Genomic DNA, 22,782 nt, shown 5'->3' on the forward strand with positions numbered 1-22,782 from the left:
GTTTGCATAGGCGCAGCCATGATTTGTGGATAATATGAGGTCCTGAAAGGTCAAATCAAGCAATATTTTCTAAGGTAAATGAAATGCAATGAGGGATAAACCTTGAGAATGTTTAGGGGAGGTCTGGAAAGCACAGTCCCCTAAGGTAATTAGTATCTCAAGGGCCTTGTGCATTCACATCCTCCCATGTACTGATAGAGACAAAGGTCATAGCCTCTGCCGTTTACTTAACAAGAACTTTGTGGACCCTGAAAGCCCCATAAAACATGACCTAGACCTTTTACTCTAGTTGAGAGACTCTACTGATGATACTATTTAAAATAAAGGGTTAGCAGTGTGAAAATGATTGTCTTGCTTATTGTCCCCCAGTGCCCTCACACTATGAAGAGTTTGACATTATGTAGTGCTTGAAAAGCAAACACATCAAATGGAAAGGGAGGAATTAGTACTTATGAATTTGGGGTGAATTCTATGAATTCTCTATATGAACTAGGGTGAATTCCAGTTGTTCTGCAATAATCCTGGCATCTGAATTATACAGCCATGAGAGTAGGTGAGGGAAACGCTAAAAAGCAATGATACTGTTCACAATGTTTTCCTTTTGGAAAGGAAAGGATTTCCCCCTCTGTCCAGTGCCCACCCACCCAATCTCCTCCCCTCCCCCTCCCCAGGGTCAGTGTTGGACTATGACCTGGGAGACCAGGTTTCAAATCCCCACACAGCCATGAAGCTGACTGGGTGACCTTGGGCCAGTCATTGCCTCTCAGCCTCAGAGGAAGGCAATGGTAAAACCAGCTCTGAATACCATTTACCATGAAAACCCTATTCAAAGGGTCGCCATAACTTTGGTCGACTTGAAGGCAATCCATTTCCATTTTCAAACATGATTGCACAGAAATAAATCCCATTGAACTCAAAAAGTATGCAAATGATCAAACTAGGGTGCCAGGCCCAGCCTCCAAGAGGTCTTCTGTATCTTTAAAAGTTGTGCAGGGGGAAGGGAGAATTTCACCTTGTGGTTTTTCCCATTACATTGTTGCAAGAAAACCTGTACTTGGCTGAATTTTCTCTTCTCTTAAAGATACAGAATCATTCTCAGGCCCTGAGCCTGGCAACCCTAGATCAAACCCACCCTCCCTTCTCCCTCCTATCACCTCCCTCTTGCCCCTTTCCTCCTCCTTCCTTTGCCCTTCACTCCCCATCCCCTTCCAATCCCCTCCTTCCCCTTCCCCTTCCCTCCTCCCCCCTCCCTCCTCCCCATGGTCAGTTTTACCTATCTTAAGCTTGATTGCACGAAGTAAATACCACTGAACTCTATAAGCATGCAAATGATCATACCTGCCCTCCCCTCCCCCTTCCTTTGCCCTCCTCCAATACGATCCTTCCCCTTCCCCCTTCCCCTCCTCCTCCCCCATGGTCAGTTTTTCCTATCCTAACCATGATTGCATAGGAGTAAATCCCACTGAACTCAATCAGCATGCAAATGATCAGACCTGCTTTTCCCCTCCTTCCGCTCTCCTCTCCCTTCCTCCTCCCTCCTCTTCCTTCTTCCTCTTCTCCTACCCACTCCAGCCCTCCCTCCCTCCCCCCCAGTCAGTTTTACCTATCCTAAGCATGATTGCACTGGAGTAAATCACACTGAACTCAATAAACATGCAAATGATCAAACCTGTCCTTCTCCTCCCCTCCCCCTCCTCTTCCTCCCCCTCCCCTCCCCATGCCCTGTGGACAGTTTCACCTATCCTAAGCATGATTGCAGGGGAATAAATCCCACTGAACTCAATAAGCATGCAAATGATCAATACATTCTCAGCAAGCTTGCACAGGATCCCATTTCTTACCTCCTGGGTTAAAAAGCAGGGAAATTTCCACCACTCACCATATGCTCAGAGGCACATGTTACCAAATTCTTCCAAGCTACACAGGAAATGGATTGGACTGTGAAAGACCAACCCAAATTGTGTTTGCATTTTGACAAATTTGTAGGACAGTCCAATATCTCAGAGAGGAGGTCAGGTCTCCTGCTCCCCTGGTGCATTCACTATAGCTGCTCAATTTCCCTGCTTTTTAAAGTTTGATAGAAATATCTGTGGGCTATAGGTACATTCTTAAACATCAAGGTTTTTTGCCTATTAGTGAATTTTTCTGCTTTTTAATCCGGGAGGGAAGAAATGGGATCCTGCACAAGCTTGCCAAGAATGGATTGATCATTTGCATGCTTATTGAGGAAGAGGGTAGGGGAAGAAGAAGGGAGAGGAGAGGGGAAGGAGGAGAAAGCCAGATCTGATCATTTGCATGCTTATTGATTTCAATGGCATTTACTCCTATGTAATTATGGTTAGGATAGGTAAAACTGACCATGGGGAAGGAGCAGGGGAGGAGCAGGAGGAAGGAGTGGGAAGGGGCAGGGAAGGGCAGGTTTGATCATTTGCATGCATATTGAGTTCAATGGTATTTACTCCCATGCAATCATGCTTAAGATAGGTAAAACTGACCATAGGGAGGGGGAGGGGATTGAGGGGGAGGGAGGAAGGAAGGGGCAAGAGGGAGGGGATAGTATGGAGAAGGGAGGGTGGGTTTGATCAGTTGCATACTATGAATACGGTTTTCATTTTAAACAGTATTCAGAGGTGGTTTTACCATTGCCTCCCTCTGAGGCTGAGAGGCAGTGACTAACCCAAGGTCACCCAGCGAGCTTCATGGCTGTGTGGGGATTCGAACCCTGGTCTCCCAGGTCATAGTCCAACACTGACCCGGGGGAGTGGGAGGGGAGGAGAATGGGTGGGTGGGCACTGGGCAGAGGGGAAGCCCCTTTCCTTTCCAAAAGGAAAACATTGTGAACAGTATCATTGCTTTTCAGCGTTTCCCCCACCTTTTTATTCTACAGCAGGCACATGTAGCCTCCCACCCAAATTTAAACCAAAGCTGTCCCTGGCCACATCCACACCAGATCTTTATTTCACTTTAGACAGTCATGGCTTCTCCCAAAGAATCCTGGGAAGTGTAGTTAGTGAAAGGTGCTGAGAGTTGCTAGGACATGCCCTGTTCCCCTCACAGACCTTCAATCAGAGTGGCTGACTGTTAAACCAGTCTGGCCACTGGACCTCTGTCAGGAGAATAGGAGTCTCCTCTCAACACCCTTCACAAACTACACTTCCCAGGATTCTCTGAGGGAAGCCATGACTGTCTCACATGAAATCAAAGTCTGGTGTGTGTGTGTCCCCCTGATTAGGCAAGCCAAGCAGCTGTGAGTCTGGCTTTTAGAACTCTGACATTTGGTGCTTACTGAGCATGCCCGATATTATCATAGGGTTCCAGCCAAAATTTCTTAAATTAATTAAAAATCAGCCAGGCATTTTTTTAACTTTTAAACTGCAGAAGATGAAGGTCAGAGTATGGAGCAAGGTCAGTAACAGGACTACAGGTACTCTGTGAACATGGCTGATTTTTAATGAATTTCAACAGATTATGAGAACTCTGACAGAAAAAAGTCCAAACGGGCTCTGGGAGTTTTCTCTCTCTCTTTAGACCCTCTATTCTCTCTGACTGTGCTATGTATGGCCATGAAAATTGAGAGGGTTCTTAAGCAAGCATTTCTGAGTTCAGGACTATATGTTTTGTAAGGTTTTGTTTTGAAATCAGCTTATGGGAAGCATGAGAATGGCGGGGGGTATTTTCAATTTAACATTGCGGAATGTGAAAAATACAAGCTGGCTATAGTATACAGCCACTCTTGTGGCTGTATAATTAAAAAGAGGCTAGAATGACATGAATTGTCCATATCTTCTGCCACCACAATAAATAAATAAAAAATTGAAATCCATTTTTTGCTTGTTCGATAAGAGTGGTAACTCTTTGCAATTAAAAAAGCTCAGTCTTGTTTTGCATTTTCCATACCGGATTACTTTTGTTGAGAAAGCTGCACAAACAGCACAGAATCAGCTATTTCATATCAGAGTTGCTGGGGTTTTATTATTCCCCCCCCCCCCAGATTTTAATTAGACTGCCATTTTGTGTTAGAAAGCTGATGGGTTACGTAGTTAGCTGATTATGTTTCCAGCACTAATAACACATACCGCTGGCTTGCTCCTGATCAGAAGCAGATTCTGCAAGGAGCCGAAATGATGGTATATTAGGCAGTAACGTGAAAATGAAAGTTTTTTTACTTTTGTTTATGGCTTTTCCATAATGGGAAAGTTCCCATGCAGCATAAAACCACTTCTTGTTCATAGGTTTATTCATTTTCTCTTTGAATGCAAAAATAACTGGCTATTGGAGCTATTTAGTTGATAAAACACTTCTTAGGAACATACCTTGTTAACAAACAATATTCTTTTGCCCCACACCCGTGAAAAACACTCACAGGACAAGGCACTGGATTAAATGTTATTTTTATTCAAATATAACAGTGTACAAATTAGAATTAAAATATCTCCAATTAACCAAATTAGTGAATATGGGCAGGTGAGGGATTCAGCTGCTTCTGGTGGGGAAGCCTCCCTTCAGACCCCTGGGCCAATATTCCAGTGAGTAGCTGTGACTCCTCAGCCAAGGATGTGGAATAACTCTCCCTCCTTGCTAGGTTAGTCTTGGGCGTGGGTCCCTCATGTGCACCCTGGCCCCATTGGAATCACATTCACCCCTATGCGTATCACAGTCCCAAAAGGGGCATCCCCCAGTTCACCCCAGACCTGAAGGCCTGGCAGATCCCTGAAAACCTAACACAATGGTTGGCCAACCGAGCACACAAAACTCTCAGTCACCACAAACATGTGTTTCAAGATAGATGGCTCTCTGCCTTTTGTGTTTTATTTTATTTTTACTTTGGATCACTTGATGAAGGAGGACCTTGGCTTGCAGAGAGAAAAACTTCAGTGAGGCTGGGACAAGGGTCACAATAAAAAGTTTATGAAATCTGCTTCTAAAAATCGTGATTGATGAAAGAAGCTTTCTGAATGTATTGTGGGTGTATATAAGGCAGACATATAGCCTTTGCCAGCAATACAACATACACTATTTTGCAGAAATGTCATCAAAGTTCATGAGATGAGATTTCAGACAAAGCTCTAAATTGCTACATGTTGGCATTTATTTTTATTCCCATTCTTCATTTGGGGAGCGCAGAGTGCTCTGTCTAGATCAGCCTTTCCCAACTAGTGGGCCACCAGATGTTGTTGGACCACAACTCCCATCAGCCTCAGCCAGCATTGCCAATGGTCAGGAAAGATGGGAATTGTGGTCCAACAACATCTGGTGGCCCACTAGTTGGGAAAGGCTGGTCTAGATACTAACAAGAAAGCAGTTTAGGCAATAATCCTATTCAGATATTATGCATGAACAAGAAATCCCAAACACAAGCAGGGGATGCAGGGGGGCATGTGCCAGCCTCACCTCCAGAACAACCCCAGATGTGCCAGTCCCACTCATTCCACTCAAGATCTCCACTTTCAGAAGTAAGGTCTGAAGGGGGATTCTAAGCTCATTCAGATCATCATGCAAGACTCCAAGTCACAGGGAGGATTTTAAGTGCATTCAGCTGGACATGCTTGCAAACCCCTTTCTGACCTTCCTCCTCAACATATATGTTGTGGGGCAGGGCCACCCCTACATTCCTTGGGCCAACTGAACTCCAGTAATTTATGGAAACAGTTCTTCTTTTAGGATTATCTGTTTAAATATGCAATTGCCCTAAACTGTGTACACTTTCATAAATGCCACATTTGTCTACAATTTGTCATTTCATGTGACATTGTGTAGACCTCAGCAATTAAAACTCTTGGTTTACTTAGAAGTGCAATCCATCTTTCCTCCTATGCATTGAACACTTTGACTCATTTCACATGTAATACTGAACCATGGTTTAGTGCTCTGAAATTTAGCCTCAGGTTCAGGTGCTCCATCCTCTCCCCTTCTCTTGTTACTTTCCAACTATAGCTTGCTGATACAGCCAAATTAAAGTTTCCACTTGGCTTCCAAACTACAGTTTATTGTTAGATTGTAGAGCAAACATAAACCATAGTTTGTCAGGTCAGATGTAATGACAAACAAAGGTTTTCAAAACAAAAACAAACACACACACAAGCCTTGGACTCCTGCCGGGAAGAAGGGCAGGATATAAATAAAATAATAAATAAATAAATAAAATAAGCACAAATCCAAGGTTGTTCTCGGGTTGTTTTCTTAGCAACAGATCATAGTTTGGCATCACATCTGAACTGAGCTTCTGAGTTGTTAGTAAAGTTGTCATCAATGCAATTATATGAGCAGCCTCTATTCGTATGCCTGGGCTAAGAATATACCTCCATTTACTGAAAAAGAAACACAGAGCTGAACCCTTCATAAAGCAGCATCTTTTTCAATAATTAGAAAATGCTAGCAGAGATCCAAAAGAAGAAGAAAAATACAAGCATAATTATTTATCATTGCAAAGAATGCTGGGAACACAGGCATGACCCCTTTCCTCAGCCTTATAAGTTTCAAATTTATTTTCAAAATATGCTTGCTTACTAAATATCAGAACCTAATACTGTCTGCAAAACATTTCCAGGCTGTGGCTGGCTGCAAGGCAAAACATACTTTGCAACCCAACATGAAATATGGGATGTGTAAATACCACAAAAAATACCAGAGTGTAGACAATGTACACCAAATCCTTCAAGAAACTAGATTCTATTTTACCTAACAAGCATATATTTGCTGAAATAGAAAATGTCTTACATTGGTTTTCAATGAAATGTATGGGATTTGGCTTGTTTGTATAGTTTAGGAATGATCTGCTTCTCCTGAAGTCTGAATTTATTCCTGGGGTATTTCTGAATCAGATAATTAACTTCATACGCTAGAGGCCAAATAACAAATATGGTGCTCTTCAGATGTTACATGCTACAACTGCTGTCATCCCTGACCATTGTCCATGCTGGCCAGGGCTGATGAGAGTTGTAGCCCACAACATCTGAAGAGCATCATGTTCTCTATCCTTTCATTAAGAGAGCCCTCTTCAGGCATTATGGCCCTTGCAATTACAATAGTGTGGACTGGGAAAGTGGGGCTGTTGCCCACTGGCCTCACCCATGCATTTCTAACAGCCCAGCCCAGCCTTGCAACCATCCACACTGTCTGAACCAGGGAACCTGCTATATATGAATAGGCACTTTGCATGATTTAGAATTCTAATCATTCAGGGGTTCTAAACCACACAGGGAACCAATGCATGTCCAGCAGTCTGCCTGCTTCAAACTTTCAGACCAATGCATGGACAGCAGCAGGGCCAGACCACTGGGGACATGAGCGAGGCAGTAGGATCAGCAAACATGGCCTCCTCCTCACACAGTTATAATCATATGGTGAGTTGAACACCTAAATAGGGCTTAGATTTCTGGTTAATTGCCTAACATCATCAGAGCTGGGATAACAGCCTAACTTCTTTAATCAGTTGATATAAAGATTAAGTTGGTCTGCAGTGTGATGTCAGAAATGGCTATGCTGTGTACTTAAAACTATTCTCAAAGCCAGTTAATCCACAAACCACTTCTTTCCAAAGGTTATCCTGTTCAATGCTGTATTAAAAAGGCAGGTCCCTGCTCCAATGGGTTAAGGGGACTATTCTATAACAAACTGTTTGAAGATTTCAGTCCAGATGAACTGCCAGATACAAGTATCATCTGTTTTGGGTTAATTTTACAAAGACATCAACATTTTCCCATTACTAAGCATTTAAAACGACTGCCACCCTGGACTCCTGCTGGGAGGAAGGGCGAGATATAGATCAAACAATAAATAAATAATAAAATTAATAAATATTGAGTAGCCAACATCCTAACATTTATTTATGAACAGTAAGCACTTCCCACCCTCCAAAAAACAGGCATACTGTTTGCTACTGGATGTTAATTTTTACAGTACAGATAGCTTTCTATTGCTAGGTGCAATTGTATTGTCCTACTTACAGCAAGTATGGCTATAAGAATGCCTGCAGCACAAAGGACAGCATCACTGACGGTCTCTCTACTTTTCAGAGGGTAGCGGATGCTTTCATCATTACAGTAAAATCCCCGCTTATAGGGTGCGATTGTGCTTGTTTCAATGATCAGAAATGGCAGGCCAGCTAGTAGGAGAAAAGCAAGAGAAACAAAAGAAAAGAGTGGTCAGAAACACAAGTAAGCATGTAACAACTTGCCCCACCAACCAACAGGAGTCTTAGCAGTCCACAAAGAAAAGGCCAATTGATTTGCAACTCAACTTTTTCAAATGTAGTTACATATCAATAGGGCATCCATCCTAACAAAGATTCTCTTCACCAATTTCATTATCAAATCATCAAAATGACATTTTGATTGAGCTCATCAGACTGAAGGAAGACCCTTGGGATTTTTTTTTTAAAATGAACACCCTCACCTAATCCAAAACTTTCAATAGAACTGAAATATCTATAGAAACTTGTAAACATGAAGATGTTTATTATTCAGCATCCCACTAAAGTGATATCAAAATTGCCAAATAATAAATCTAATAAGTAGTTTTATTTGTAATTTTTTGCCCTGATGAAAGAGGCCGCTGTGCTTCAGAAATGTCACCTTACAGAAATGTACAAAATAGGGGGCCATAAATGGCTACTTGGTTGCCATCCAAAATGTGCAGTTGCCACTGACTCCAACTCTCCCCTGGACTGCGGAAAAGAGAGTCTCTCATGTCGCACTGAGCTTCAGAGGCACTCTGAAGCAGTGAGACTGACCACTCACAGGTTCTCTGTGAGGATAAAAATCTGCATTCTCTTTATTGAAAACTGAGGGTTTTTCCCTAAAATTATGTAATTTTATTTCTGCGTATATACAAAAAATACAGCATCAAGTTTGTTTCCTGATGCATGTGCATAGTGGCATTATGCCTCTAAATTCCTTTCAAAGAACACCTCTAACCAAGGGCAGATGCCTTGTAGAGAGAAAGGGGCGGGGCGGGGTGGAGCACACAGAGGGCAACAACCCAGCAATTAAAACTCACAAAAACTTGAATTCTGCCCAGTTGTAGCAAACTGCCACCTGCCATTGATGCAGAGTGAATTCTGGGATGTCACTGTTTTGTTTTGTTGAGTCTGAAATATCTGATTTGGACAGATTTCTCAATGAAACTCATAGGAGGAAGGGAGGCTCTTTTGTCCTGAAAGTCCCTTACTAGTCAAGATTATGGTGCACTAGGAGAGGGTATACATAGGTGCTTGCATCTGGACACCCCGTATAGATACCAGGGTGGGGTGAGGGATCAATTTGCATAAACATGTTCAACCATGATCTACAATTTAGCCTCATTTTTTTCTTGTGCATCCTGAACTGTGCCTTTTTGGATATTCAGCACTCTTGCCTCCATCCCTATCCAGGCTTAGGCCCTGTTGCTGTCAATTAGATCCTTAACCCTCACACATCTTATGCACTCAAAAAATTCAAATTCACAAGAACATGTGATTCAATTAGTTTAAAATGCTATCATCCCTAAATCCCCCAAAATTAGGAGAGGTCAGAGGCAAAGAACTGTCATAGGAACAGAGGATGAAAATAAATGTGACATTTGCTTCTATGATTAATTACTTATAACAACTATGGAAGGCTTTAAAAGAAATGGGGGTGCCACAGCATCTGATTGTCCTGATGCGCAACCTATACTCTGGACAAGAGGCTACTGTAAGGACAGAATATGGAGAAACCAATTGGTTCCCCATCGGAAAGGGTGTGAGATAGGGGTGTATTTTATCACCCTATTTGTTTAATCAGTACGCAGAACATATCATACGGAAAGGGAGATTGGACCAAGGTGAAGGAGGTGTGAAAATTGGAGGGAGAAACATCAATAATTTAAGATATGCAGACGATACCATACTCTTAGCAGAAACCAGTAATGATTTGAAACGAATGCTGATGAAAGTTAAAGAGGAAAGCACAAAAGCAGGACTTTATGTAACTTTAAAGTTGACAATGAGGACATTGAACGTGTCAAGGATTATCAATACCTCGGCAGTCATTAACCCAAATGGAGACAATAGTCAAGAAATCAGAAAAAGGCTAGGACAGGGGAGGGCATCTGTGAGAGAACTAGAAAAGGTCCTCAAATGCAAAGATGTATCACCAAAGTCAGGATCATTCAGGCCATGGTATTCCCAATCTCTATGTATGGATGTGAACGTTGGACAGTGAAAAAGGCGGATAAGAGAAAAATCAACTCATTTGAAATGTGGTGTTGGAGGAGAGCTTTGCGCTTACCATGGACTGCGAAAAAAACAAATAATTGGGTGTTAGAACAAATTAAACCAGAACTGTCAATAGAAGCTAAAATGATGAGACTGAGGTTATCATATTTTGGACACATCATGAGAAGACATGATTCACCAGAAAAGACAATAATGCTGGGAAAAACAGAAGGAAGTAGAAAAAGAGGAAGGCCAAACAAGAGATGGACTGATTCCATGAAGGAAGCCACAGACCTGAACTTACAAGATCTGAACAGGGTGGTTCATGACAGATGCTCTTGGAGGTTGCTGATTCATAGAGTCGCCATAAGTCGTAATCAACTTGAAGGCACATAACAACAACAACAAGTTTTATAGCTGCTGTAATTTTTTAAATAAGCTAAATTTCAATTATTGAAAAGGTTTTGAATCTGAAAGAAAAATATAGGTCATTAAAGATTTGCTATCATGTCTAGCTGCTTATGATACTAGTCTGATACTATGGGTGTTTCCATATGGCAGTTTATTGTGGACTTGGTGTGCCTCATGCATGCACATTTTGCACAGTCCCCATGCAATATGTCCTCGTCAAAACGGTGTCCTATATTATTTTTCCACTGAATCCAGATTTGCCATTAATGCAGAAAAGTCCAGTAAGTAAAAACAAACCCCCTGCAGAAGCAATAAATCTATATTAAATGAGGAAAATAAATAAAGGATGGCATTTTTTTATTAGCAAGATATAGTGTGGACACTGCACAAAATTTGCATGCATGAGCAGCACTGAGTCCAAAATAAACTGCCAGGTTGAAGTACTCTATCTAAAAAGACAAATTTTGAAGTCTAACTTCATACTTTCTGTTTGCTGAAGAGCATCATATATAGTTTGGCAGATAGCCTTCTGCTATTGGGCACCTTCTTAAAAAATAAAGAGAATTAATGCACTGCTTTCCTTCACAAGTTGAGTCAAAAGGCTGACTCATTGTATGCAGAAGTGTCTGTTTTGTAACACACTCATAAAACAGTGAATAAACGTGTCAAGAGGCATACCTCTTGTCAGCCAATCTCTGATTTTGCAACTCAGAACTTAGCATAACGTGCAGATCCATGCCATTCTCATTCTGCTACCTAAAACCTGTTGGAACAGAGTCAGCTTGGATACAGAAACTCTCTTCCAAGCCAACAATATATGATATTAATAGCCTTAAAAAAAAAGCAAAAACCCTTAGCATCCCAATGAAAAATTGCTGCCGAAAAGCAAATACTGCATGATGAGATCTGGTTTCTCATCCACTAGAAGCAGCAGTTTAATAGTCAAACTTTGGGGATTAACCATACCATGGTTACGTGGCTTATTGTTATTGCACCAGTTCCTCTTTTTAATAGTTTTCATATGACAGGTCTGTAAAACACGTTTCCTCAAACAATAAAACATATCTGAGAGCTAAATCAGGCTTTAAAAAAGAGAGAAAGAAAAAGGGCACAGGGGTTGGGGGGAGGGAGGAAAGACAATAGCGTTCTTGTAAATTATGTGAACTCTGGAATAATAAAGATTGTTTTCCCTTCATTCACCGAACAGCATGGGGGTAATACAGTATTTCCAAATTTCAATTATTTTCAGGACTGCCACCACTATAGTACGAGCAAGACCTGACCCAGATTGTATATATTTTCTTTAAAAGTATTCAGACATGGTTTTGAAAACGTTAGGGTTATGTTTTTTCTCCTACAAACTTGTGGTTTAGTGGGATATTGCCAATTGAGTCTTGACATTGTTCCAGCACAACAGTAACCTCAGATTCCCTATTTTCACATGAGAATCATAAACATACCCTCAGGAGCTGAACGGATATTGCTCACAAAAGCTGCGACATGCCTAGACTCTGAGGCCTGGGCTGGAGGCCATGCTTTGCAAGGTCACCATCTAGGCCAGGGCATGCATTGCCCTTGCAATGAACATTGTGGTACTAGAACTGTTGCTAAGGTAGTCCTGTTTCCAATGAGTCTTGGAGCACAGATTGTCTGAGGAATTGTCACCACCCACAACTTCTGGCACCCATCCCATCTTCTGGGAATGGTTAACACTGAGGTTCCAGCACAGGCTGATGCCAATGGCCACCCTGAAAAGGGGTTTAAAAAAAGATACTATGGCTAGGAATCTTAGGGGGGAAATGCCACAGATGAAAATCAAGGATGAAGGGGAGGGAAGTAAAGAAACACTAAAATGGAAATAGCTCTAGCTGTGTGACTGTTTCTAGGAGAGGCTCCAGACCCTGATTTCATTTACACCAAAATATTTAGTATTAAGAACTATAAAATCAGTCTGCACTACTTCAAGATTCCATACTGTGTCCCATTTCAATCAATTTCTCAGACATGGTCATAAGACAATTCATCAGGTTCCAGTCAGATAAAGATGGTTCACTCAGTAACTTACTGCCAACACTGCAACAAGATTTTACAAAATTCAACAAGATTTTACAAAGTTTCAGCATAAATACTGTTGTCAGTTTCTTACTATATTGTATTTTTTGTAAGCATCACACTATCAGTGAATTCTTCTGCGAAAGCACATACCTGTGCTAAAGTGTCCACATGTAGTGTGACTCTTCCAGGTGAGGAGGGCAAGGAGAGGCAAATCTTGGCTACGATAGCATGGCAAGGAAGAGGAGAAAGTGATGATGATGAGAGAGGCAGCGGGGGAGGCTAGCGGGCGTGGCCTAGTTGGCCCTAGGCCCCTAGCCAGCCCTTAGTGGGTGAGCAAGCAAGCTGCTGCTGCAGCAGCAAAGCCATAAGCTAAATGGGAAGTGGGGGGAGGTTTGGAGACCCAATGGAGGGAGCGGGGAAAGGTTTGGAGACTCGTGGAGTGGGCAAGGGAAGGTTTGGAGACCTGTTGGGGGGCAGGGAGGGGTTTGGAGACCCATGGGGGGCAGGGGGAGGTTTGGAGACCTGTGGAGGTGGCGGGAGACGTTTGGAAATCCTTGGAGAGGAAGGAGGAGGTATAGAGATCCATGAAGGGACAGGGAAAGGTTTGGAGACCTGTGGGGGAGGTAGGGGGAGGTTTGGAGATATGTGGAGAGGGAGAGAGAAATTTGGAGACCCTTGGAGAGGGAGAGGGACGTTTGAGGACCCTTGGAAAGGGAGGGGAGGTTTAGAGACCCATGTAGGGGCAGGGAAAGGTTTAGAGACCCATGGGGGGCAGGGGGAGGTTTGGAGATCTATGGAAAGAGAGGGGGGAATTTGGAGACCCTTGGAGCGGGGGCGGGCAGTTTGGAGACCTGTGGAGAGAGAAGGGAAAATTTGGAGGCCCTTGGAGAGGGAGGAGAAGGTGTGGAGACCCGTGGAGGGAGCAGGGGAGGTTTGGAGACCCTTGGAGGGGGAGGTTTGGAACCCATGGGTGGGTAATTTTGGAGATCCTTGGAGGGGTAGGTTTGGAGCCCTGTGGGGGAAAAGTTTTGGAGATCTTTGGAGGGAAAGGGGGGTGTTTAGAGATCCTTGGAGGGGCAGGGGGCAGTTTAGAGACTCTTGGAGGGGCAGGGGGAGACCTTCGGCAACTTGTGTGCATGCGGGGAGATGGCACTCTGGCAACCTGTGTATGGTGGGGTTGGAGTGGGGTTGATGAAGGGATGGACAGCTAGAGGCACCTGGCAGAGGTGGGGGGAGTGGGAGGGGGCAGCATGGCAGAGAAGATGGAGAAATGGCTAGGGGGTTCTGTAGGATCGGGTGTAGGTGAGGTTGGCAAGCAAAGTGAGCAGGGACAGCAGCCCCTAATTAGATATAAGAAACAAACTTCCAAGAAAATTGGACCAGATTGATTTCCTGGGCATTCTAGTTTCCCAGTGGATTTGGTGGTTCAAATATCTGATCCTGGATTTTTCAGCTGTAGTCATTTCAGAGGCTTATCTTTGAGACTGAATCTCTTTAGCCCGGTTTTGGGCATTGACCTCCACACATTCATAATTGCTTGAAGGGAGAGATCCTCATATTGGGGGCACAACCATAGAAGGGTATCTGCTTGCTCTTTTGAAGGATCCCCATTGATTTAGAGCTCTGCAGACTACCCTCTACGATATACTCCCCCAACATGAGGATGGTGGGCATGGAACCCAGCAGGCATGGCCCCACTCCACATGACTATGATTGTGTGGAGGATAACGCCTGTGTAGGGCTTTTGAAAATCCTATAATTCCCAGCATTCTCCTCCATGACAGATACAGATAAAAAGATATGCTGCCTCATTTCTCCAGTTTCTCCCTTTTCCTTTGGAATAGTACAAGGAACCTGGGAGGGATTTGCTAGAATTCCACCCAATTCAGATTTGGTACCAAATTTTCTATTACTTTGCTTATTTTTTCTATTGTAGTGGATTGGATTTTTATGTGGCAATTTTCTGTGGCTATTTTAAAAAGCATTTTTTTTTTAAAAAAAATCCGCCTCTAAAATACTGATATTAAGAATGATAATTTTATCGGTATTTCTTTTCATTTATTGATTTTTCCTTTGAAAATATCGATATTTCCTTCAAAATGATAGATATTTCCTTTAAAATGATCTATATGTTCTTTAAAATATAGATAATATCATTTTTGACAGGGAAATAAACCAGCCTGTTAGGTCAATGGAATGTTTAGAAGCAGTGCCAGCCAACAGATCCCATCCCTACCTGGGACAGACCCTTGATGTCTTACATTGCACATCATGTACACTTCATAAGACCAAAAGAGCAGCCCTAATGGATCAGATCAAAGAATCATCCAGTCTATCTTGCTTGTCTCAGTGGTCAATCACATGCCTCTAGATAACCCTCTAAGGCAGCCTTTCCCAACCAGTGTGCCTCCAGATGTTGTTGGACTACAACTCCCATCTTCCTGACCATTGGCAATGCTGGCTCAGGCTGATGGGAGTTGTGGTCCAACAACATCTGGAGGCACACTGGTTGGGAAAGGCTGCTCTAAGGCATCAAGGTAACAGCCATCCCCTGCTGTCGCCCCATAGCTACTGGCATTCAGTGGCATCCTGCCTCTGAACATGGAGGTTTCATTTAGCCATAATTGATAAACTTATCCTCTGTGATTTGGTCCACTCCTATAGTTCCAATTTCTGTATGGTCTCTTTCTACTTGAGTTCTTGCTAAAGTGTGCCATTGGATCGTCAGATTCAACAGCATTTTGAATAAATGTGGTAGGAAGATTTTCTTGCTATGTTAATGCAGTGTTGAAATAAATGGTACCTTCGACATAACTCTCTTCTACTACTAATTATAGGGGCAAGAGCCCCGCCTATCATTGAATCCAGGGATGGGGGTTAACATGTCAAGCCACATGGCTTATTATTACAAAGCAGCAGATTGAGTGTAAAATTGTAGGTTGTCTGTGAGATTTAAATTGTGTGTAGTTGTCTTAATATTATGTGACCTGTCCTGAGATCACTTAAAATGAAGGGCAGGATATTAAGTTTTAAAATAAATAAATAAATAGTGCGTGCCAGCTTTCTGCTTGTGGCTCACTGAAATAAGATCTTGAATGCATAGATCAGGGGTGGGGTACAGAATCATAGAACTGGAAGGGGCCTATAAGGCCATTGAGTCCAACTCCCTGCTCAATGCAGGCATCCAGCTTGTATACCCAATGGGTGACTGTCCAGCTGCTTCTTGCAGCTATTTCTTTCAACCCAAGGGCACATTCCCTCATGGGCCATATGCCAGTGCTGGATATGTTCAAAGGCAAACATGGATGTGGCCAGAGGCAAAAGTGAACAGATAATTAGATGGGGCATTTACCTTTGTACAATAGACTACATTCCAGCCATGTAGAAGTTAGAGGTTTCTATAAACACATCTATCCATCCAGGCACAGAAGAGGCATTAGCTTAGTAATTCAAAAACACATTCCAGTGAGGCAAAAGCACTCAAGGAGGGTACAGATCTGGGCCAGTGAGAGATATGGCCTGGGGAGGGGTGTGGGCCAAGTAGAGTTCTGAGGGCCAGATAGAGAGGTCTGAAAGGCCACATTTGGCTCCCCAGGTCTGAGGTTCCCCACCTGTGGCATATATTGATTGCAGGAGAGATGCTTTGTGGCCAGCCCTCTTTTGCTGGTGAAGGGATTGAGATATGACATGAAAGGGCTATTTGTCTTTTCTGGCTGTATGATTTTAGGAAGATAACTTTTCAGTCCCTTGATTCATGAACAGATGTTGGTTGAAGAATGCATTCTTCAGGCACAGAACAGGGGTATACATCCTCCAGGTACTGAAATGGCTCAGAAGCGTAACCTTCTTCCAAACAACTTTCAAGCAACTCTCAAGAAACATCTACCGATGGAACTCCCTGAAAATGTCAAGGAACACTGGACTAAACTGAAGACATCCATTATTGCAGCATGTGAACAAACTATTGGATACCAAACTAAGAAACATCAGGATTGGTTTGATGAGAATGATAGTGAGATTGAACATATATCATTGACAAGAAAAGGAAAGCCTTCCAGATATGGCAAAAAGACATTAACTGTGCTGCTAAGAAAAAAATCTATACCAGTGCAAAGGCTAAGGTCCAAAGAAGAACTAGAGAATTTAAGAACGCCTGGTGGATAAAGAAAGCTCAAGAAATCCAGCACTTTGCAGATGCTCATGATGCACGGGGTTTTTTTAATGCCACAAAGGACATCTATGGACCAACAAATTATAGTACAAATCCCTTATGTTCAATGGATGGTAGCAAACTTCTTAAGCATAAAAAGTCTATTGCACTGTGCTGGAAAGAGCATTACCACGACCTCCTCAATCATAACTCTATCGTGGCTGATGAGGTCTTCTCGCAAATTCCACAACAACAAACTAGAGACGAGCTTGCAGTATCCCCTAATTTGGATGAAGTCAGTAAAGCCATCAATCAAATGAAGAATCCGGAAGACTTTAGGGACGCCATAATTATCACCCATTTTAAGAAGGGTGATAGAACAGATTGTGGGAAGTATTGAGGCATCTTTCTTCTTGCTACCGCAGGTAAAATCATTGCAAGGATCCTCGCAAATTGCCTCCTGCCGATCTCAGAGGATGTCCTCCCCGAATCTCAAAATGGTTTTTGTGGCCCCTTATATGTTCTCATTGACCATTCCAAACTACAGGAGAGCATTTACTCTTGCCCGATTCAACGTGCTGCCATCAGCACTATTAAAAGGCCATTTTAATAAGATTCCAGTCAGTGAACGGACATGTCTTTGCAGAGCTGGCGTAACGGAATTTGTAGAACATGTTCTTCTATCTTGTGAGTTGTATAATGAATTTAGAAGGAAGTTAATTTTCCCTTTGCTAACTGCTTTGCCTAGGAGCAATCCTGCAAATTTGGTGTCGATCTGTTCAAGTGATGTGTCATCTCATGTCACCACTAGTTTTTCCTCACTACAATGCAAATTAGGAAAAAATGTTGTCAGTCCGCTCTTTAAAGAATTATTCATGGATTTTAGGAATTTTGGTAGTTTTGTCTTTTAAATATTTTAATCCTTCCTGCAGTGTTTTTTCCCTCCTTCTTTTCTTTTCTTTTTTATGTGGTCTGTGACCGTAATAAAACGATTCATTCATTCAAAATGGTTTCCGCCCTTCCAGGGGAACAGTGGACATGATCCTCACTGCATGACAGCTTCAGGAAAAATGCAGGGAGCATAATCAACCTTTATATATGGTGTTTATTGATCTGACTAAGGCCTTTGACACTGTGAATCAAACCGCTCTCTGGACCATCCTTCTGAAAACTGGATGCCCTGATAAATTTGTGAATATTTTGTGACTCCTTCATGACAACATGACAGCAACAATTTTGGGCAACAATGGCTTTCAGGGTGATCCATTCAGAGTTGGATCAGGCGTAAATCAGGGATGCGTCATTGCTCCTACCTTATTTGCTATCTTCATTGCTATGATTCTACACCTTATTGAGGGAAAACCTACTGGTGTGGAAATCATATATCGAACAGATGGAAAGCTTTTTAATCTCAGTAGGCTGAAAGCAAAAAGTAAGGTAATGTCAACCTCTGTCGTAGAACTTCAATATGCCGATGATAATGTAGTCACTGCACATTCAGAGAAAGATCTTCAAACTATCCTAAATGTCTTCGCAGAAGCATATGGAAAGTTTGGGCTCTCACTTAATATTAAAAAAACTAAAGTGCTTCATCAACAGGTGCGAACTAGTCCCTCTTAGCACCATCAATCCATCTTAATGGTGTGACGTTGGAGAACGTTGATCACTTCCCCTATCTCAGCAGCCATCTCTCTGTAAAAGCTGACATCGATGCTGAAATTCCACATCGTCTGAGCTCTGCGAGTGCCGCATTCTCCCGAATGAAGCGTAGAGTGTTAGAGGATCGGGATATTCGCAGGGAGACCAAAATGCTTATTTACAAAGCCATTGCACTACCGACCTTACTGTATGCCTGTAAAACATGGACCATTTATAAATGCCACTCCCAACTTTTTGAAAGATTCCACCAACGCTGCCTCTGGAAAATTCTGCAAATTACTTGGGAAGACAGACGGACTAATGTTAGCGTGTTGGAAGAAGCAAAGACTACCAGTGTTGAAACAATGATCCTTCAACATCAACTTCACTGGACCAGCCATGTTGTTCAAATGCCTAATCACCGTCTTCCAAAGCAGCTACTTTACTCCCAACTTAAGGATGGAAAACAGAACATTGGTGGACAGCAAAAGAGGTTTAAAGATGTTCTTAAAGTGAATCTAAAAAAATGTAACATGAACATTGACAAATGGGAAGTCTTGGCCCATGAACGTCCCAAATGGAGGTCGGCTATTATCAAAGCTGCTGTGGACTTTGAAGAAGCACGAATACAAGGCGAACGGGACAAACGAGCTAAGTGGAAGGCACGTCAAACAAATCCTCATCGCGACCATCTTCCATCTGGAAACCTATGTCCTCACTGTGGGAGGCTGTGTGGATCCAGAATTGGCCTCCACAGTCACTTACGGACCCACTGTTAAAGACCTTATCTTGGGAGACAATCATACTCGGCCATGAGTGATCACCAATGATAATGAATGATGTCCAAAGAAGGAAGTTTTTGCAAAGCTTCACTTACCGCTATAAGGATATGGCAACGTGGGAAGAGTCTTCTCAGTAGTGGAGGCCTAGCTTTGGAACTCCCTCCGCTCTAGGATACAACTGGTGCCCAGGCTTTTGATTTGTTGACACCAATTGAAGACCTGGTTATTGACTCAGGCTTAGTGTCAGTGTTGATGTTGACTTTATTTGGCTGGTTGTAACTACTTGACTTGTTTTAACACTTGAATGATGCATCCAGATTTGGTCTAATTTGTAACTCGCTTGAGAATTACTTTTGACATGAAGGGCAAGAAATGTTTTAAATAAATAAATAAATAAAAATAATATTTTTATAATTCATTTTTATTTTCATTTCAGCACCTGGACAAACTCATTTATTTGTCCAGGAATTTTAAAGTCTAAAGTTTTAAAACTGAGTAGCAGCTAGCCTGTTCTTGTTTTTTAAACTTTATTGTTTTTATGGATGACAGTGATGCTGTTTTATCCTTAATTGTATTATATTGGATTTGATTGTTTTATCTGGATGAGGGGATGTCTAAACCAGCTTTTGCCAACCTGATGCCCTCCAGATGTTTGGGACTACAAAATCAGTCCTCGCCAGCACAGATACACTTGCTGAGGCAGATGGGAGCTGTAGTCCAAATATATCTAGAGGGCACCAAGCTGGTGAAGGCTGGTCTAGAAGCATTTTTAACAAATTAATAAATAAGCAGCTGGTTAAAACACATGTGGAAACTAAGGAGTCTAGTTTGACTGTATGAACTTTTGCTGCTATATGACTGGCAACGGGGGGGGGGAACATGCTGTTTTTGTTTGGAGGAAGTCAAAGTGAATTTTTAATGTATAGTTTATTAGAGTTTTCACATTATTACAATAAAACAGTATGATCCCTTATTTCCTTCTCATCCCTTTGCCCTCATGCCCTTTTTCTTTCTTTCATTCTTTCTTTCTTTTCATTTCTGTTGTTCAGTTGTTTGACATGCTATGCAGTGTTCAGGTTCATATGCTCAGATAAAGGTTAAGATAAATGAGTGTCAATCTTCTGCTGTGGGCCCAGATTAACAACCGCTGAGACTTTTTTCTAATCTAATCCATCCCTGCATTAGATTGTGCCTCCCACTTGATCTAGTTGTGGGTTTTATTCAATAGAGTTCCAAAAATGCACTCCAAATCTTGTGGAAGCTTGATTTAGTTTATAGAGCAGCCTTTCCTCATGGTCTGCTAGTTGCAGAAGGTATTAACTCCTTGCCGCTGGTGTCCTATGCAAACCTGTTTCAATGAAATTCTGCTTTACTTTTTAATGAGGAGCACTGTAACTAAACTTGACCTTGGCAGGTTTTGAACTCTAAATGCAAAAAAGCAATATTGTTTTATTAACGTCTTTCTCATCAATCATTTTTCTTTACTTCCTGGGAATCCTAACAACCTCAGAGACACAGGAGATGATTTTTTTTAAGTACATTGACTAAGCAGCTTGCAATGGACAGAAAATCAAAGGCCTCTTGTGCTGGATTCAGTGCTTTGAAACACTGAACTTTTGAAAACCTAAAAATTGGGCAGATTAGGCAGATTAGGCAGAGGGAAGGATATAAACCAGGATAAGCTTTCATTGGCCACCCACTGATAAAGTCATGTGGGATATGTTACTGTGGTGACCCAGCCAGGCAGCTCTGATCTTCCCAGCTGAAGCTTCACCTTTGCACTACATTAAACACAGTTGCCTCTCCCACCTTCCAGTTTCTTATTATTTTCCTGTAAGACATGGAAGAATTATCCTCTTCAGCCCCTTGTAGACATTGTAGGGCAGAAAGAATTATACCCCAGCAAAAATGCCTCAGTAGCTGCTACAAAAGCCCACTCTGTCACATATATATTTTATAACCTCTGGGCTTTAAGGCAGCAATCTTAACCCCTGATCTGCATTGCAATGGGGGTGATTAGGATTCAACAGAGGTGCACTTGCACTGGGCTCAGCCAATCTGATCTGGTGTTAGTTGGCAGTGAAGCCCCCATAGAAGTCCCACTGCCAAAGATGTCAGCTGTTTTTGGAGCTACCACCTGTGATATTCCGGCCAGCAGTAGCCAGGGCAAGGCCCAGAACAAGGGTGTTGAGCAGAGCCAGCCAAGGATCATCTGAATCCGAAGCCGGCCCATTTGGAGGAGAGAGGCTCATGTAGCTGGGGCAGAAAAAAGCAAAAAAAATCCATAAGGGAAGACAATGAATGAAATTCAAGAAAGAATATTCTACTGGAATATAATTTACCTTTGCCTTATCCCTGTTTTCACCTTGAGGTAACTGACTGTATAGTAGGGCAGATATGAGTACAAGTCGTCATTTAGAGCCAGCATAAGGTGCTGTGTAGCTAAGGTTACACAGAGTTGCATTCCTGTGCAAAAAAGCCAAGGTAATACTACCAATTTGGGGTAAGAAACCAAAGCAGCAAGCCTCTGAAACCATTCTACCCTATGCTCCACTCTGTAAATAGACAAGACTAAACTTCAAGGAAACAAGCAGGAATGCTTGGTGTGTTTGTCAGCATGTGCTTAGTCATTTTCATTGTGTGAGGTGTTGATAGAAGGAAAAAGAGTGAGTTTTGTGTCACCTTAAAGACTACGAATTTCATTATGGCATAAGCTTTCATGGACTACAGTCCACTTCATCAGATATATAAAGTTCTGAACTATAGGTACATATATGCATGGCTTGGTGGTGGTGGTGGGGGCGGTATTACAAACCGTGAAGTCATAAGGAAATAAATTCAGAAAAGTACAGATGGTAATAATCACCTTATTAACAGTGGATGATGATGATGATGTAATTGATAAAGCAGATATCTTGGCACTGGAGATTTTGTAACTGACCTTAAGGATGCCATTTTTAACAAAGAAACTATTAGTTGTGGACTGAATTTACACAATGGATTTTTATCACACTACATGTGTTAATTAGCCAAGTAATGCCAGAATGTCTATGGTATCAACTACTGTTTTTGGTGAATGGTCACTGTTAGTAGGGTAATTATCACCATACAGTTTTCTGCATATATGTACCTGCAACTCAGGATAACACTTCATGCTATATTCTAACCAGGGCTCTGGATAAACCAACTATTCACCCTAGAATGTGCTCCATAACAAAAAATGTATGTGGAAAACATGCTGGAGTTCCTTAGTAGACAAGCTGACACAGAAATACTTTCCTGAAGGTACCTCTCCCCCAACTCAATTCAACATGCAGATACACTAAAATATATTGCTACCAGTTGTTATGTGCCCTCAAGTCAATTACGACTTATGGCGACCCTATGAATCAGCGATCTCCAACAGCATCTGTCGTGAACCACCCTGTTCAGATCTTGTAAAGTCAGGTCTGTGGCTTCCTTTATGGAATCAATCCATCTCTTGTTTGGCCTTCCTCTTTTTCTACTCCCTTCTGTTTTTCCCAGCATTATTGTCTTTTCTAGTGAATCATGTCTTCTCATGATGTGTCAAA

The 22,782-nt window shown here is 42.2% G+C and overlaps 1 protein-coding gene across 1 annotated transcript in view; it reads right to left on the reverse strand.

Moving 5' to 3' along the window:
• Positions 1 to 22,782, reverse strand: part of PLPP3 (phospholipid phosphatase 3) — a 110,036-nt gene that overhangs the window by 39,667 nt on the left and 47,587 nt on the right. The window contains exon 2 of the mRNA XM_061633152.1: positions 7,947 to 8,104. Within this exon, the coding sequence (XP_061489136.1) occupies positions 7,947 to 8,104 (158 nt within the window). The remainder of the gene's footprint in view (positions 1 to 7,946; positions 8,105 to 22,782) is intronic.

The sequence above is a fragment of the Rhineura floridana genome, chromosome 6 (assembly GCF_030035675.1).
Source record: "Rhineura floridana isolate rRhiFlo1 chromosome 6, rRhiFlo1.hap2, whole genome shotgun sequence".
Lineage (NCBI taxonomy): Eukaryota > Metazoa > Chordata > Lepidosauria > Squamata > Rhineuridae > Rhineura > Rhineura floridana.